Below are 14499 nucleotides of genomic sequence, written 5' to 3'. Positions count from 1 at the left end.
CAGGACACCAGCAGCTGTTAAGACATAGAAGTGCATTTTATTCACATATTAGTGTAAAGAAAGAGGACAGCTGCTGCAGAACTGAGAAATGTTGCACATGTGAAAGAAAAAAAAAACACTCAGAGGAGACATTGTGACTGTTCAAACATGATGTAAAGGCTGAATAAAAGCACTGAGGATGAATAATGAATATTCAATATTTATTCATTAGGGCGTATAAAAGTCTAATGGACTCCAAACACTCTGATCTGCACATCAATTGAAGTGTGAAAGCTTGAGTGCAGTACCAAGAATTAATTTCTAACACCTTTGATCAAAAACTACTTTAATTTCTTTCTTTGTGTTTTTTTCAGCACATTATTTTTCAGCATCTGATGGGAATAAAAGTGAAAATAAGTATTTTTTTCATTCATATGAGATACTCCTTTAGAACTCCTAAGACGCTTCAAGAGCAACAAACTCAAAATAAGTTAAATAAGAGTTTGCAGAGACATAAAACATGAGCACTGTGAGCTTCTGTGCGATTGTAAAAACTGAAACTCACCAAGTTGGGTGAACTCAAAACCCACACAAGGTGCCAGGGGTTTATAAAGTGCAGCATATTTTTGTATTGATATTTCAGTGCTAAGGAGAGGTAGAGTGCAAAGTGAGTGGGAAGAATGCAAAGACCAATAACACAAAGACCGCAGCATAAATCGGCAGGGAGAGATCGCTCGGGGGAGAGAAGTGTTAACTGAAGTGCTGCGAAACGTATGGAGAAGCTTTGGTGACATTGCTGATATAAATCCAGCGGCGAGACCACGACTCTGGAGCCCAGCTTCAATAAACCGCATGAAAATGTACACTCACTTCAACGTGTTTCACTTTTTTTTTTTTTTATGCTTTCTGTAAATATCATTACCAACAAATGAGTTGAGGCACTACGGTAAGAAATCTGCATTTAATGATCTGAATGAGCAATCAGACTGACTGCAGCAGCCCAGGAGGAAGAGAGGAGGGGCTAACTTCAGTCACAAGTCTCCACATGAAAAGCTGCCTCTGACCACTGATCTCATTCTGTGATCAGATTTTAATGAAGCATCTGGAACAACATCAAGGTTTCTGACGGTGGGCCGCAAGACGAAGGCGGTGATTTTGTGGACGATGGGAACATATCAGATCTTTTCTCATTTGCATTAAGGAAGTTCTGGGAATGAACTAAAGACTGCAAGAGATGAGCTTTTGTCTTCTAGAGATTGAATAAACCTGTCAGATAGAGTGAAAACAGAAGAGCACCCAGAGCAGATCCCTGAAGGTCACAGAGGCCGAGTGAGAAGATGTGTGTATAATTTACCGATGATGTGATTGTTTCTTTCATGGATGAGTACATGATTGACTCCACCTCACTCGGTCACCACAGAGGAATCGTCACTGAGTCATTACTGCTACATCAGCTTCATTTGCCAACAGCGAATGAAAGTCCTGGAGAAGTACAGGCTGAATATTATATGTGTATAAGATAAACTTCATTCTTTACAACGGTGCCACTTTGACATGGCCAGATCATTTTATCATTCCTTCTGCACACTGGGTTTTATGAACCAAGTGTCATTTTTATGCATTTCTGGAACTTATCAAACAATGGTGAGACATCCAAAACTTCCCTCAGGGTTCAAAAAAAAAAAAAAAAAAAAAAAAAAGAAGAAGCACATCACGCTTCGTTCCCTGACTTCGTTGTCAGCAAAAATTCAACCCCACTGAATATCAGTGTTAACATATGAAAAAATAAAAAAGAATCATACTGTGCCATCCCGAGGCACTTCATCCTGAGAAACTCTTCAAAAGGCCAAAATATGAAGAAAAAAAAACTGAAGTCATATGAAGTCGCATGCACTACTGAAACGACGCAGGTCTGCAGTTATTCCCATTGCGCCCACCCATACCAGGTCCACTTATATAGTGGTATAATGTCCACACAGAATGTCATTAAAAAAAAAAAAAAAAGTCCTTCTGCTTCTCCTCTTTGAAGATAATCTGGAATATGTGGTAATAATGGTTTGTTCACAAGCAGCTCCGCTCTTAACCCCGGGTGATTCAGCTTGTCTCTTCTCTTTAATGTGTAAGTGGAAGGTGAAGCCAGAGAGTAAATACAAAGGCTATGAATATATTTTCACGCAATCTTCAATCGTTAATTCCTTTACAAACTGTGTCTGTGGAGCCTGCTTTAGTGATAATGGATGAATGTGCTGGCAGAAGGTTTTACTGTGCATGTAAATCAAAGCCTGCTTTTCCAATATGAGGTTGAATTTATGCACCTCCACATCTTAAAGACTGCGTGGGGGATCCAGGTAACTGAAGCAAAGAGAGCATGAGACTTCAAATGCCTTTCATTTGATGCGTCTTGTTAAATGATGAAAAAGCAGATGATTAAAACTTCAAATATAATTTGAAACCGGATGATTTGCTCATGCACTTTATTGCATTCTCTCTCAATATAACAGATATGAGCGATGTCCATCACGCTTGGTTTTGTTATGTGTGCAGGGCTGAGATGTTTCTCACTTATCTTTTCTGTCTTATTTGTAGATGGGAAATGCCTCCGAAACATTTCTGCTCGAGTCCAGAATATCAAAAGACAATGACTTCCTCATGGGAACCCTCTACACCATTTTTGGTGAGTGTTTTTGGTCATTTTCACTTGATCTTTTGCATTTTGGGATTCTGACTTGTGCTGAAGAAATAACGTTGAAGCAATGAAGTGAAATACAATCAATTTTATTATTAAAATGACCAGATTCATCAGCTCCTGACAAGCTTGATCTTCTCTTAACAACTTCATTTTACTTCCCTGAATAACAGGGAAATACAAACAAATTCATGTGGCACAGAATAGGGCTGAAAAGATTTAGGGAAAAATTAAATTGCGATTTGTCTGGCATACATTGCAAATCCCATTCGATTGGCAATATTTCTTCAATTCAGTCTTCAGAATAATATTCACCATGCACAGTAACAGGTTTAAAACATGACAGAAAATTATATACTATCAAAATATTAAATTGTATTCACTCCAATCCAAGGATGTATACTAAAAGGTAAGAATTGCTTCTAACATGCATTTATTACAGAGAGTCATGCATGCATTCTTTAAAGTCCTTTTATTACAAATGTACAACCACATCATCTGTTCACATGTAAGCAGACAGGCGTTTCTGCAGTGTAAACGTGAAACTTTTCTGAAACGACGAGGCACAGGTGATGCCTTTTCAATTGACATGTGGCAGTACGATGTGTTTCGGAAAGCGCTCGTTATCTCGGTTCAGACCACAGAGACAGTACAAGCAGAGTCTCACTGACTGCTGGAGCACCGTCAGCTCAGAAGCCATGTTGGATGAGGACTAGCTTCTCTATTGCATTCACGAGTGACCGTTATGATTGGGAATTAAAAATGAAGATAACCGTTAACATTTTTCAATTTTTCAATTAAAATTACAACAAAAAGAAATATCTGCTTTTGGTGGCTTAAAAATAGCTCCAACCTCTAGCTACATGGAAGGGGGGGGCTTTTCCTGACAATGACAGCCTCCCTCATGTATCGCTCAGGCTCAAGGAACCCCTCAGGTACCTGGTCCTGGCCTGTTAACAGATTATTGAAAAGACTGTGGACCCGGTCCTCCTTCAGTCTTGGTCCTTTGAGTACTCCTCTTTCATCTCCAGCAGTTTCTGGTAGCATTGTGTCTTCTTCTTCTTGTTGTGTCAGATAAAGTTGTCTCCAACTCATCTGTCAGTGAAGGTTTAGTTTGAGCCGGTGTCTCTGGTAACAAGGGTCACTTCTTGCAACGTGGATCAAGCAGAGATGCAAGCGTCACTTCTTTTGACTCGCTGGCGGACCTCTTCTCCAGCATGGTCTTCCCCAGAGGCTTGATACCTGCAGTGTTTGGTCCCTCTGGCTGTGGCAGACACAGGCCCTCTATGCAGGGTTTAATGCAGGGAGAGTAGTTTGATTTTAATTATCAGTAATTTTCAGCTACAGTGTATGAGCTCTACAGCTCAGGTCAGACTTCTTTGAAGGGTAAAATTCCCTTGACCATGTTTGCGCCTCTGTCCCTCAACACCAGATGGACATGGTGTGTAAACGTCTCATTCTACTATGGTCAAAAGTCTCACTGACAGACTGTCGTGTGTGGGACCCAAACGTGGCCTTTACATTTAGCACAGCCTGGACTGTCGATAAGTTCTTACCAACGAAGTCAGCAGTGAAGCTCCGCAGAGTCGTAGTTGCTCCAGACCAACAGTAATGAGCAAACAGAAACGCTGTTTCCGTTTGTTTCCAATGATAGAAGGTAATTAAGTGTTGTCGCAACTGTTGCGCGCATTATCCATCCGTTCAACGCCTCACTTTTCAGAGTATAACAATGCTCTACCTTTGCCAGTAATATGAATATGGCATGCACACTACTGGCTACTTCATTCCAGTATTACTCTTCAACTGTTCAATTATCTGTAGGAAAAATGGAGGTGGAAAAAACAGTTTCATAAAAGTATCTGGTAAAACATGATGCACCTCTCTGGTGTCCTCTAAATGCGTGTTCACATTTTCTTTCATTTCTAAAGGTTTAAATTTGACCAGAAATGCTTTTTCCTCCTCATTGCCATCAGTTAAACAGCCCATGCCCTGCGGTAAATAAATGCAGCCCACAACAGTTATTGCAAGAACACTTTATCCTAATTCGATCCAGTTTTATCTAGTGTGGTAGCATGCGGCTGCCTGAGTGAGCACATTATTACTTTGAGGTACTGCGATGCTTACCGGTGCGTTTATTGTGCCATTACTGACTCAGTTGAAGTGTTTAAGCTAGGTGATTTTAACTTTTAGCTCACTAGCATATCAGTCAAGCGTGATGGACAAAATGAGTTTTGTCATGGGAGATGTGGAGGTTATTGAGTTACTGTTTATTCCACAAAGTAGTTATAAACTTAGCATCGAGGCAAACCGCTCGGTTCATCGCACTGTCAGCTCCTCAGTCTTCACCGCTTCGCTCTGCTGTGGTTTAACTGTGGAGCGTTTCATGAAAGGAGTCGGAGCGTCCTTGACTGGATAACACAAGGATATTATTTCTAACACCATATTTCCCTGCTTTTTATTAGTGAAAAATAAATGTTAACATTGGAGTCAGTCTGCCAACCTTTGGCCAATTACTGATTATTTTCTAATGGTTACAACTGATTAATTAAATTGCATGTTGATATTGCAGTAATGATCCATTTGAGCTTGAGTATTAACATATCCTTCCTATGTGTCCCAGGTGTGCTGTCAGTGCTGGGGAACGGGATCCTGCTGGTTGTGGCCTATAGAAAGAAGTCCTCCTTGAAGCCTGCAGAGTTCTTTGTGGTTAATCTGGCCATCAGTGACCTGGGAATGACCACAACCCTGTTTCCACTGGCAATTCCTTCAGCTTACGCTCATATGTAAGTGATCTGCAGTGCTATATCGCTGTTTGTGTCTCTTGATGTTTTGCAACTTCTGCACATTTAATGTTTTTGCAAAGAAGAAAAGAACACAAAGAGACGGAACAGAAATAAGCTCCATATTCTATGTACTTCACCCAGGTTGTTTTGTCAATTTAAATTTTAATATAGTGTAGGCTGCACGCAGTAGAATTAAACGTCGATCGCTAGAATTAAACAATATCACTGCACCAGCCACAAAAACACAACTGCAAATATGTATGTACAAAGACCTTCAAAAGAAAAATACCTACAGAAATTCATGAATGTGTAACACTGATCGATTACTTTTTGTGATGATATGATGTTCTCTCTGTGAACAGGAGCAGTGTGTTTCAGGGGGGTTGAATATAATCGAACCTATGATGCATTGCGATGCGGACGTGATTCAGCATCGATGCAGCATCAAAAGTTAATGCAATCAGTTGTAATGCAGTAATGTTTCTTGATTTTTGGCAGTTCTTTTTTAATATACTAACTGTATTGATTCCATTTTAGTTTCTCATTGGTATAAATACACTTGTAGCCTTGGTTGTAATCTTCTAAATTATAAAGAGTTCATATTTATCTGATTGCTTGCATTCATTTGTGGAGAAAGCAGCCATGTGCAGTGAAGAAGAAAAACGGGGATGTAACTTATAGTTAAGCATCGTGATGCATTGCGGAATTGAACCATGAGACCAGTGAAGATGCAACATTCCTACTGTGTCTCCATCATACATAAAGATGCAGTGAAAAAGACATTAATAATAAACAGTTAAAGGGTTCCATTTCCCTCTGTCATATATTTGGTGCTCTATCTGCATTCACATCTGTCTCATAGATGCTTTTCCAATCACTGTCATATACAAGGAGAGGGGTCAAAGTGCATCACTGCTCTCTACAGCAGCATTTGACCCAGTGGACGGGCGGAAAACGTGTCATCTGTCTCTGTTACCTATCCACAGGATGCAACTCACAGCAAGGATTTTACAGAGAATCCCTCGAATATCAGTGTCCGCCACAAACAAATCCTCGTTTTCTCTGTCTCCATTCAGGTGGTTGTTCAATAAGACAATCTGTATTGCCTACGCCTTCTGCGGCGTTTTGTTTGGCCTGTGCAGTCTGACCAACCTGACCGTGCTCTCCTGCGTCTGCTGGCTCAAGGTCTGCTGCCCAAACTACGGTAACCCAACTTCAGTTTTCCTCTTAGTTAAACTGTTGTGACAACAGTAACATATTAAATATCTAAAACTAATTATTTAGTTATCGGCCTTATATACTTGATTTGCATGAAGGTTAAATATTTGGAGAGATACTTACGCCTTATTATCCAAAGAATGAGTCAAAGGTTGACATGGACTTTACCGCTAAATATTTAATGAAGGACACATCTAATAGCACAAACACATATTCTAATGCTGTCACATTATCACTAAAAATATGCAATATTCACTTCCTTGTAAGAAAAGCGCAATGGGGGGGTTAAACTTACCTGGACTGATCAGGAGCTGTTCACGGTCCAGAAATTAATTTTTAATGGAGCCAATAGTTGCATAGAATTTCACAAGATTTTAACAGAAATATCTTGTTACTACGCCACACCCAGAATTGAAAGTTGGACCGTTTCCAACCTGCTGCACCACCATGATTGATTATATTCTGACTCTTCAGCTCATACATGCATGTCACGGCACCATTCAAGGGGGTGTACTTAATTAGTGCTATTTATGACAAGGTTTTCTTCAGCCGTACTGATTGCCACATAGCGTTTTGATTGTTGCGTTCCCCCGTAGGAAAAACTAAAACAGAACAGCGGAGCCCATGAAATGCTGAGGCTCGCAGAAGAAGCTAGCAGCTCAAGGGCTCATTACCAAGTAAAGAGGCCACGGAATAATACCAGTGTTCAAGGCTGCACTACAACACTACAACAGCGCCTTATGTAAATAACATGTTTACAAAGCCTTTTCATGTACTCTTTTTCCTTCTAATGTATTCCTCAGCAACGCTTCATATGAAAATAACTCACAAACCACCGAAATGTGACAGTACAGCAACTTGGCTTCTTGTTTTGGAAACTCCAAGCATGATTAACAGATATTTCCAAACTTTTATTGCTCATTTTCAGAGAAAACAGAGCATTGAACTAGCAACATTTTGATATTGTTGGAGTTACAATCATCTTAGTTAATAGGCCTGAGATTATAGCTAAAATCTAACCTATGGCCAAAACTTTGAATTTTGTTTAAACTGTGTGTCTCCTCATATCAGTGTTGTTTACCATTTAGAAAATATTTACTTGCTACCCTTGAATGTTTGGCAGTTCAACATTTATGTAATGTCTTGGCTTATAATGCAGTATTTGAGTTAAATAAGTAAGTGCTCATGTGATGGACCCATTTCTGGGTTTAGATGCTTGAGTTCACTTCTTTCTTTTGTGTCTGTTACTCTTTTCTGGAAAATCTGAGTGAATTGAAGATGTGAGGAATTGGAAGCGTCTCTCTAATGGACGCTTCTCCTTTTTTAGCTTTGGGCTGAGTGCAGCCATCATGTTGTTAACAATATAAAACGCTTTGCCTTCGCTCAAGTGTCACATTAAAATGTGCAATCTCGCCCGTTAGTCCATTAGATGAGGGTTTCAGTGTCGTGTTTCGCCTCGTCTCACAGTCATCCATTATCTGACACAAACATGGGAACCAATTGTCTTCATTCAGATTTCCACTCTCAGAAACAATGCCCAGATCAGAAATTGGATGATGAATGATCAAACTACGGAGGACACTTTGATAACAACCTAAGAACAACTGCAAACTGCTGTGTGTTTGAGTGTAGCTGCAGCTGCGGATATCACAAGAGACAGGTTCTGTAGTTTCAACAGACGACTTACAGATCCTGTTCCACGCGGTGACTGCGAGCAGGGAGGAAAAAGGCTTTAAACACGTTTGATAGCTTCCTTTTGGAGGCATTCAAAGCCCAGTGTCTGCTTCTTCGAAGCTATCCAAAGCCTCAAATTGGGTGAAGTGAGGTATAAACTAAACTAAGTGTCCAATTACTGGTCTCTCACAGGGCTTCAACCCCATCGGACACACTCGACTGGGCAGTGCTCGCCTGGTCTTTGCAGGAATCTGTTGTCGCGAAAAGCCACACTGATTTCAATTCATTAGCTAACAAAGACGGGGTGCCAGAACAAGTCCATTTCCATTATAGCTGAGCAAACTCCATCTGCTCCTGAAGCTGCAGTGGAAGGGTTATTTAATACGAGGTATAAGATTGGAATCTTCGCTTATCAAACACTGATCAACAATGAATTTCAATGAAGCCAAAATATAGCGTCACTGCAGGTCCACACCCGCCAGTCTCGGTGCTGTACGACCCCCATCCCAGCCCTCTCTTGGGGTATCCATGACTTTCTGTTTGTGTGGCTTTGCGCTCAAATTCACCCACTTTCCCGCCCACATAAGATGGTTAGTCATGATTAAATTCCTCCAGAGTGTACAGAGAAAATAACACAATCCTCCACAGTCAAAATCAAAAACAAAAGTTTGGTTCCGCTAGTTCAAGTCTTACCCTGTGACCTTGGAACGGTGAGCAAATAAGAAATGAACAATTAGCCACTAAAGAGGAGTCACGAAGTTTAAAAACTGCCAAAGTCACAAAGAAACCATAAAAAAATAATGAAAGCAATAATAGAAAACTGCAATATGCAAGAAAACTGACTAATACACACAAAAAATACATTAATTTAATTTAGAAAATAAAGTATTGCTTCAATATTTGTTAAAAAAAAGTCAACCCAGAGCTTTAAACACTGTGGAGGATCATGAACCTTCTTGCAGCTGTAAGTTATTAAAAACTTTAAATAATTGCCTTGGAAAAACTATTTCTAAGCAACACAGATGCTTGGGTTCTTTTGAATTTATTGTTCTTGTACTTAGATCATGGTTATGAAAGTGCGCTCACCTACCTTCAATGTGTTGACAGCTACACCATGAACGCAATAACAAGAAATACACAACTCGACGGATGCTGAGCAAAAACAAATATCTTATTTTAAGTAGCCAAATTAAAAACAAAGTTGTTTTTTCAAAGGTATTCCCATTCAGTACTTTTCTGCCTTTTAAAAGGGGCCAGTTGTTTATGTTTTGTTTTTTTTTTCTTTTCTCACCAAGACTCATCATTCCACATGAGTCTGCTCATTAAACAAGCCTATTACATTTATTTTTCATTCTATGAAAATGTGCTCATTTGTCACAGCACCAGTCAGTCATGACTCATAATTAATAAATCATAATTAATTTAGAATAATTGAATATGTGATGCGGATGAATTGGCATCGGCTGAAAACGACCGAACACTATGTAACTCCCCAACTGTCATCTCTGGTCTAATCCATGAACGCTGGCTCAGTCGTTCTGTGGAGCGTTCACACTTCACACTGGGAATCTGCATCCCGGTGTGCAGAATCCAAAGGATATCCCATTTGCATGCTTCTCACACAGCGTGGGGTACACACCGCCGAGGCACTCTGACACATACTGTATCACTCAGATTTATAGTGCTTCATAAACAAGGTAACGCACGCCCTTGCACTGTGCAATTACCACAATGGGGTAGCAGATTTGGTGGAAGGAACAAATAAGTACTTGAAATTTCAGCCAAGTGAGGAAGACGTATGAGTTGCGGTGCTTTTTTCGCTGATACAAGTTGTTCTTTGTTTCCTAATCAGATGTGTTTTCCATAGGTTTAATGAATGCAGCTAATGGCCACGCAGCATTTAAGAGAGTTTATAAACCATTTTCACTTGTCAGTTTTCCAGACGAAGGCAGACAACCACAATGCAAAGTTTAAAACTCGAGAGACCACAAGCCTCAAAAAATAAAAAAAGTGTTTGAAATGCAAATGAGCACAAATAATTACACTTTTATGAGACTTCCCTGCAAGGACCTCTGTCGAAAAGTGTTGTCCTCTTGCCTCTGAACTAGTTCATATACTGTAACGGACTGCCCTTCCAGCTCACAGCAACACCGTTTCTCACAAACAAAAAAAAAATTAATAAGGACACGGCATCACTGATGTGAAAACCCGCGTAATCACTGCAGATAACTCCACAACAGCACAGGCACCACAATATACTGAGAGCAAAGTGAAAATTTTAAATCATCTGCAAACCCACTGGTGTGAATATATGGGTTAGACCTTCATCTGAACAGCAAGGCTGTGCAATCAGCTTGAACTGATAGCGCAAACGATGCATCATTTAATTATTAACAGATTAAGTGAAGCACTGGGCTAATGATATGACCAAAAGTTTATTGAAAAAAAAAACAAAAAAAACAAATGAGCAATCAAACATTAACATACTGCAATTTACAAGACGAGTCTACTGGTCTGAAACATACAATCAATAACATTGTGACCGTGGTTAATGAGGGGGCAAATGGGACGGGGCGAAAGCTATTGCAGGGCAAAGAGAACATTTCATGTTACTAAGTGAACTTATTTGACAAATTAGAGGGCTGACTGTCGTTTTGAAAGAACTGTTTGCAGATTTTTTGACCTTGTTAATTAAATTTAAAGACAGCAGGAGGACGTTGTCCAGCCATCCCAGGTGTACATAACATCCTGAGACTTCAGAAAGGGGATTGAGCTCCCAGAGAAAACCCTTGAATGCACAAAGAAAGTAAATACAACGCAGTCAGCTATCAGCTGTGATCCACAAACCTGCTGTAAGGTGCCCACTGACTTTAACAATGCTTCAAAACAGATTTCAGGAGGATTTTCCAAACATCTATCTGCGCCTGAAGCACTTAGAAGACAAACTAAGAGAATAATCACCAGTGAGTTTTCTATAGGGGGAGCCTACCAGTTATTCTACTGTGGCTTGAAGTAACCAAACTTTACACTTGTCTGCTCATTTATTTCCATCTTGGTATCCAGAAGGAGGCGTTTGTGACTTCGCGCGCCAACAGTATCGTTCTTTATCTCGTGTCTTGAGCTTCTTTCCAAAGCTCTCCCAAGAACAGTCTGGTTGTGTTTGTGCTCTTTCTTCTAACCGACTGTGACGCATGCTCAGGCCAAACACAGGTTTTTTTTTTTTCTTTTACTTTCACAAGCTTCAGTGTTGTCTTCCAAAGAAAAACTGGATGCCGGGCCATGCAATCGTCAGACATATGATAAGAACGGCATCTTTGTGTCAATACCAATTTCTTTAAGTCCAAAGAGCTTGTTTACAAATCCTGTTGAATAAAGGCTTTGTGCATTTTACTGAGAGACAACTTCATGAGGCAGCAAGACCTTTACGAAAGAGATCTATCAAACAAACAAACAAACCCCTTCTTGTTCAGTACAAGACTTTTATTGTAAAAATGACGTAATCTCAATGCTACGTGGCAGCATATCTGAATCGGAGGGAAAGACAGAACCGCGGTCAAATGAGTCGTTTATGAGTCACGGATCCACAGTGTAAGGACAGCACAGGAATACTCAGCATCCCATCAAAGCCATCTGTAATGGCTAACTAGCCATCTTTTCTTAACGCCACACAGTCCAGTGAGCCACAGGGCGTAATCACCCCCCCCCCCCCACCCCCACCCCCACCCCACACATACACTTCGCTTGAACTGTAAGAGGAGCTGACATTGTGCTAAAGAGGCTGTGTAGTGCCTTAGATAAGGCAGCCTGTGCTCCCTTCCATACTGAATGTAAGAAGCTCCAACCTAAAACAATTACAGGAGACAGTAATGAAGGCCGTTTCCCAACCATCCTCTCAATTACATCTGGAACGAGCACAACCAGCCAGCGCTGCGCCACTCATTACTAAAGGCTGTGATAATCTAATATTCCCTTAATTTCAAACATTTCAAAACATGTCCCACTTCTCACAGCGGGAGAAGAGCGCCAACCGCTGCACCACTGTGCAACCGTCTTCTCAAAATGAAGGTAAATGGAGATGGACGTCGATCTTGTTGATGTATTGATTTACTGTCCGTCAGCCAGAATAGTGAAAAAGTCTACTTCAAATGCTGCTCAAAACAGGCATAAATATGCATCTCATGAATAAATAAAAAAAAAAAAGAATATATAACAGAGCCCAGAATGACATGAAAACATAAATTTACTCATTATGCTGTCTAGAAATCTCTGCAGAACCAATAAATGCAAGTAGTAAATTGTAAAATGCAAGACTTGCCAGTTTTTTTTTTTTTTTAACTTGCAAATTTTCTGGTTCAGAAAGTGACTGAGGGCGACACTTGGTGCACACAAAAACCAGACAACATGAAGGATTTAACGTTCTCATTATAGTGCTTTTGAAATTAATGTTCTATTCAAAATATCTATTTTTTTCATAAATCAAAATCTTTATTCAACTGAATAGCTGAACCGAAAAATGTCAGGCTACAGTCCCTACCAGATGTGAGTCTTTCTCTTGGAAATGCGTGGACAGATCTCAGACTCAGAATCGGTGCTCCGAGTGTTTTTTTCCTTTCCCAGTGTGAGTCCAGAGCGAACATGCTGTGCAGCCACTCTCTTTAGAATCATGCAGAATAATGTCTATGTTCAGGTTGATGATATTATGGACATTACAAAGTCCACATGTGCATTCCTGTGTCCTCTGTAATCCCACATCAGAAGACGCCTGAGGGGAAACATATGCTGTATGGAAACCGGGGCAGAAATGACTGTATTGTCATTTTGCATCAATTAATTTCTGTCAAAAATTCGTGTCGACAAAGAGAAGTTCTCCATCAAGATATCCAGTATTTATTGGATGATTTCTCTCCACTTCCTGAGTTAGTTTGCTCTTTTTTTCCCCAGTAATCATTCTTCTCCTTTAATTGTGTTCAGGTAACAAGTTCTCGTACTGTCACGCCTGCCTGCTGGTCGCCTGCGTCTGGTGCTACGCCGGGGTCTTTGCCCTTGGTCCGCTGTCAGGATGGGGGGAGTACGGGCCCGAGCCTTACGGTACGGCCTGCTGCATCGACTGGCACGCGCCCAGTCAGAACTCGGCAGCCATGAGCTACATCGTATGCCTCTTCTTCTTCTGCTACATCATGCCGTGCACCGTAATCTTCCTGTCGTACACGTTCATCCTGCTGACTGTCCGGGGCTCTCGCCAGGCCGTGCAGCAGCACATGTCGCCCCAGAACAAGATCACCAATGCACACGCACTCATCGTTAAGGTAAACACACGGGCGTTTCATCGCGTTGTTCATCTTCTGTCCCGATGCTCATGTGGCTGTGTCACGTCTCTTTCGCAGCTCTCCGTGGCAGTTTGCATCGGCTTCCTGACCGCATGGAGCCCATACGCTATCGTGTCCATGTGGGCAGCGTTCGGTAACCCAACAACTGTGCCACCCATGGCTTTCGCCCTGGCAGCTATCTTTGCCAAGTCCTCCACCCTTTACAACCCCATTGTCTACCTGGTCTTCAAGCCCAATTTCCGGAAGTTTCTGTGTCGGGACGTGGCCCTGTGCAGAAGGACACTCTGTGGATATGTGTGCCAGCACAGTCCTGCGCAGAAGGGAACTTGCAGGCAATCTCACCACAACGAGGAGTGCAACTCTACGAGGCTGTCCAACGGGCTTCCGGAGAACCACCGGACCTGCAAACACTGCCCCTGTCCCGAAACGGTCGCCGGCAACAGAGACAACTTCGCAGACTACAGCCCCCAGCAGACTGCCAGGATACTGAAAGGATCGCAGCACAGCGAGGTGGCTGTCAGTCAGCTCTCCAACGAGCTGCAGAGTGACTTCCTCTAGAGAAAACAGACAGCCAGACGATGAACGGGAGACAAAAGCAAAGAGTGGAAGGAAACAATGACGAGAGGGAACATTTTAGAGACAAATTGCATGTTAAGGTACCCTTACAATGTACTTTGAAAAACATAAAAAATAGGTCAAAAAAGCAAAAGAAAAAAAAAAAGGTTTTCTTCAGTTGAAATCTTGTTTCATGCCTCAAATATGTGATACTGCCAAAACACGCGGGACTACAAAGTTAAAAGCCAATTCAGGAGGATATGCAAGCCAAACGGTT

The 14499-nt window shown here is 41.2% G+C and overlaps 1 protein-coding gene across 1 annotated transcript in view; it reads left to right on the top strand.

Annotated features, from left to right (window-relative positions):
• opn7b (opsin 7, group member b) overlaps positions 1–14293 on the top strand; it is a 55188-nt gene extending 40895 nt beyond the window's left edge. Inside the window, exons 3-7 of the mRNA XM_030119659.1 lie at positions 2566–2653; positions 5286–5448; positions 6525–6652; positions 13312–13646; positions 13725–14293. Of these exons, the coding sequence (XP_029975519.1) occupies positions 2566–2653; positions 5286–5448; positions 6525–6652; positions 13312–13646; positions 13725–14225 (1215 nt within the window). The 3' untranslated portion in view covers positions 14226–14293. The remainder of the gene's footprint in view (positions 1–2565; positions 2654–5285; positions 5449–6524; positions 6653–13311; positions 13647–13724) is intronic.
• The last annotated feature ends 206 nt before the right edge of the window (positions 14294–14499 follow it).

This window comes from Salarias fasciatus, chromosome 20 (assembly GCF_902148845.1).
Source record: "Salarias fasciatus chromosome 20, fSalaFa1.1, whole genome shotgun sequence".
NCBI classification, from domain to species: domain Eukaryota; kingdom Metazoa; phylum Chordata; class Actinopteri; order Blenniiformes; family Blenniidae; genus Salarias; species Salarias fasciatus.
The sequence above is the reverse complement of the archived record's forward strand: the minus strand, read 5'-3'. Positions and strand labels throughout refer to the sequence as shown.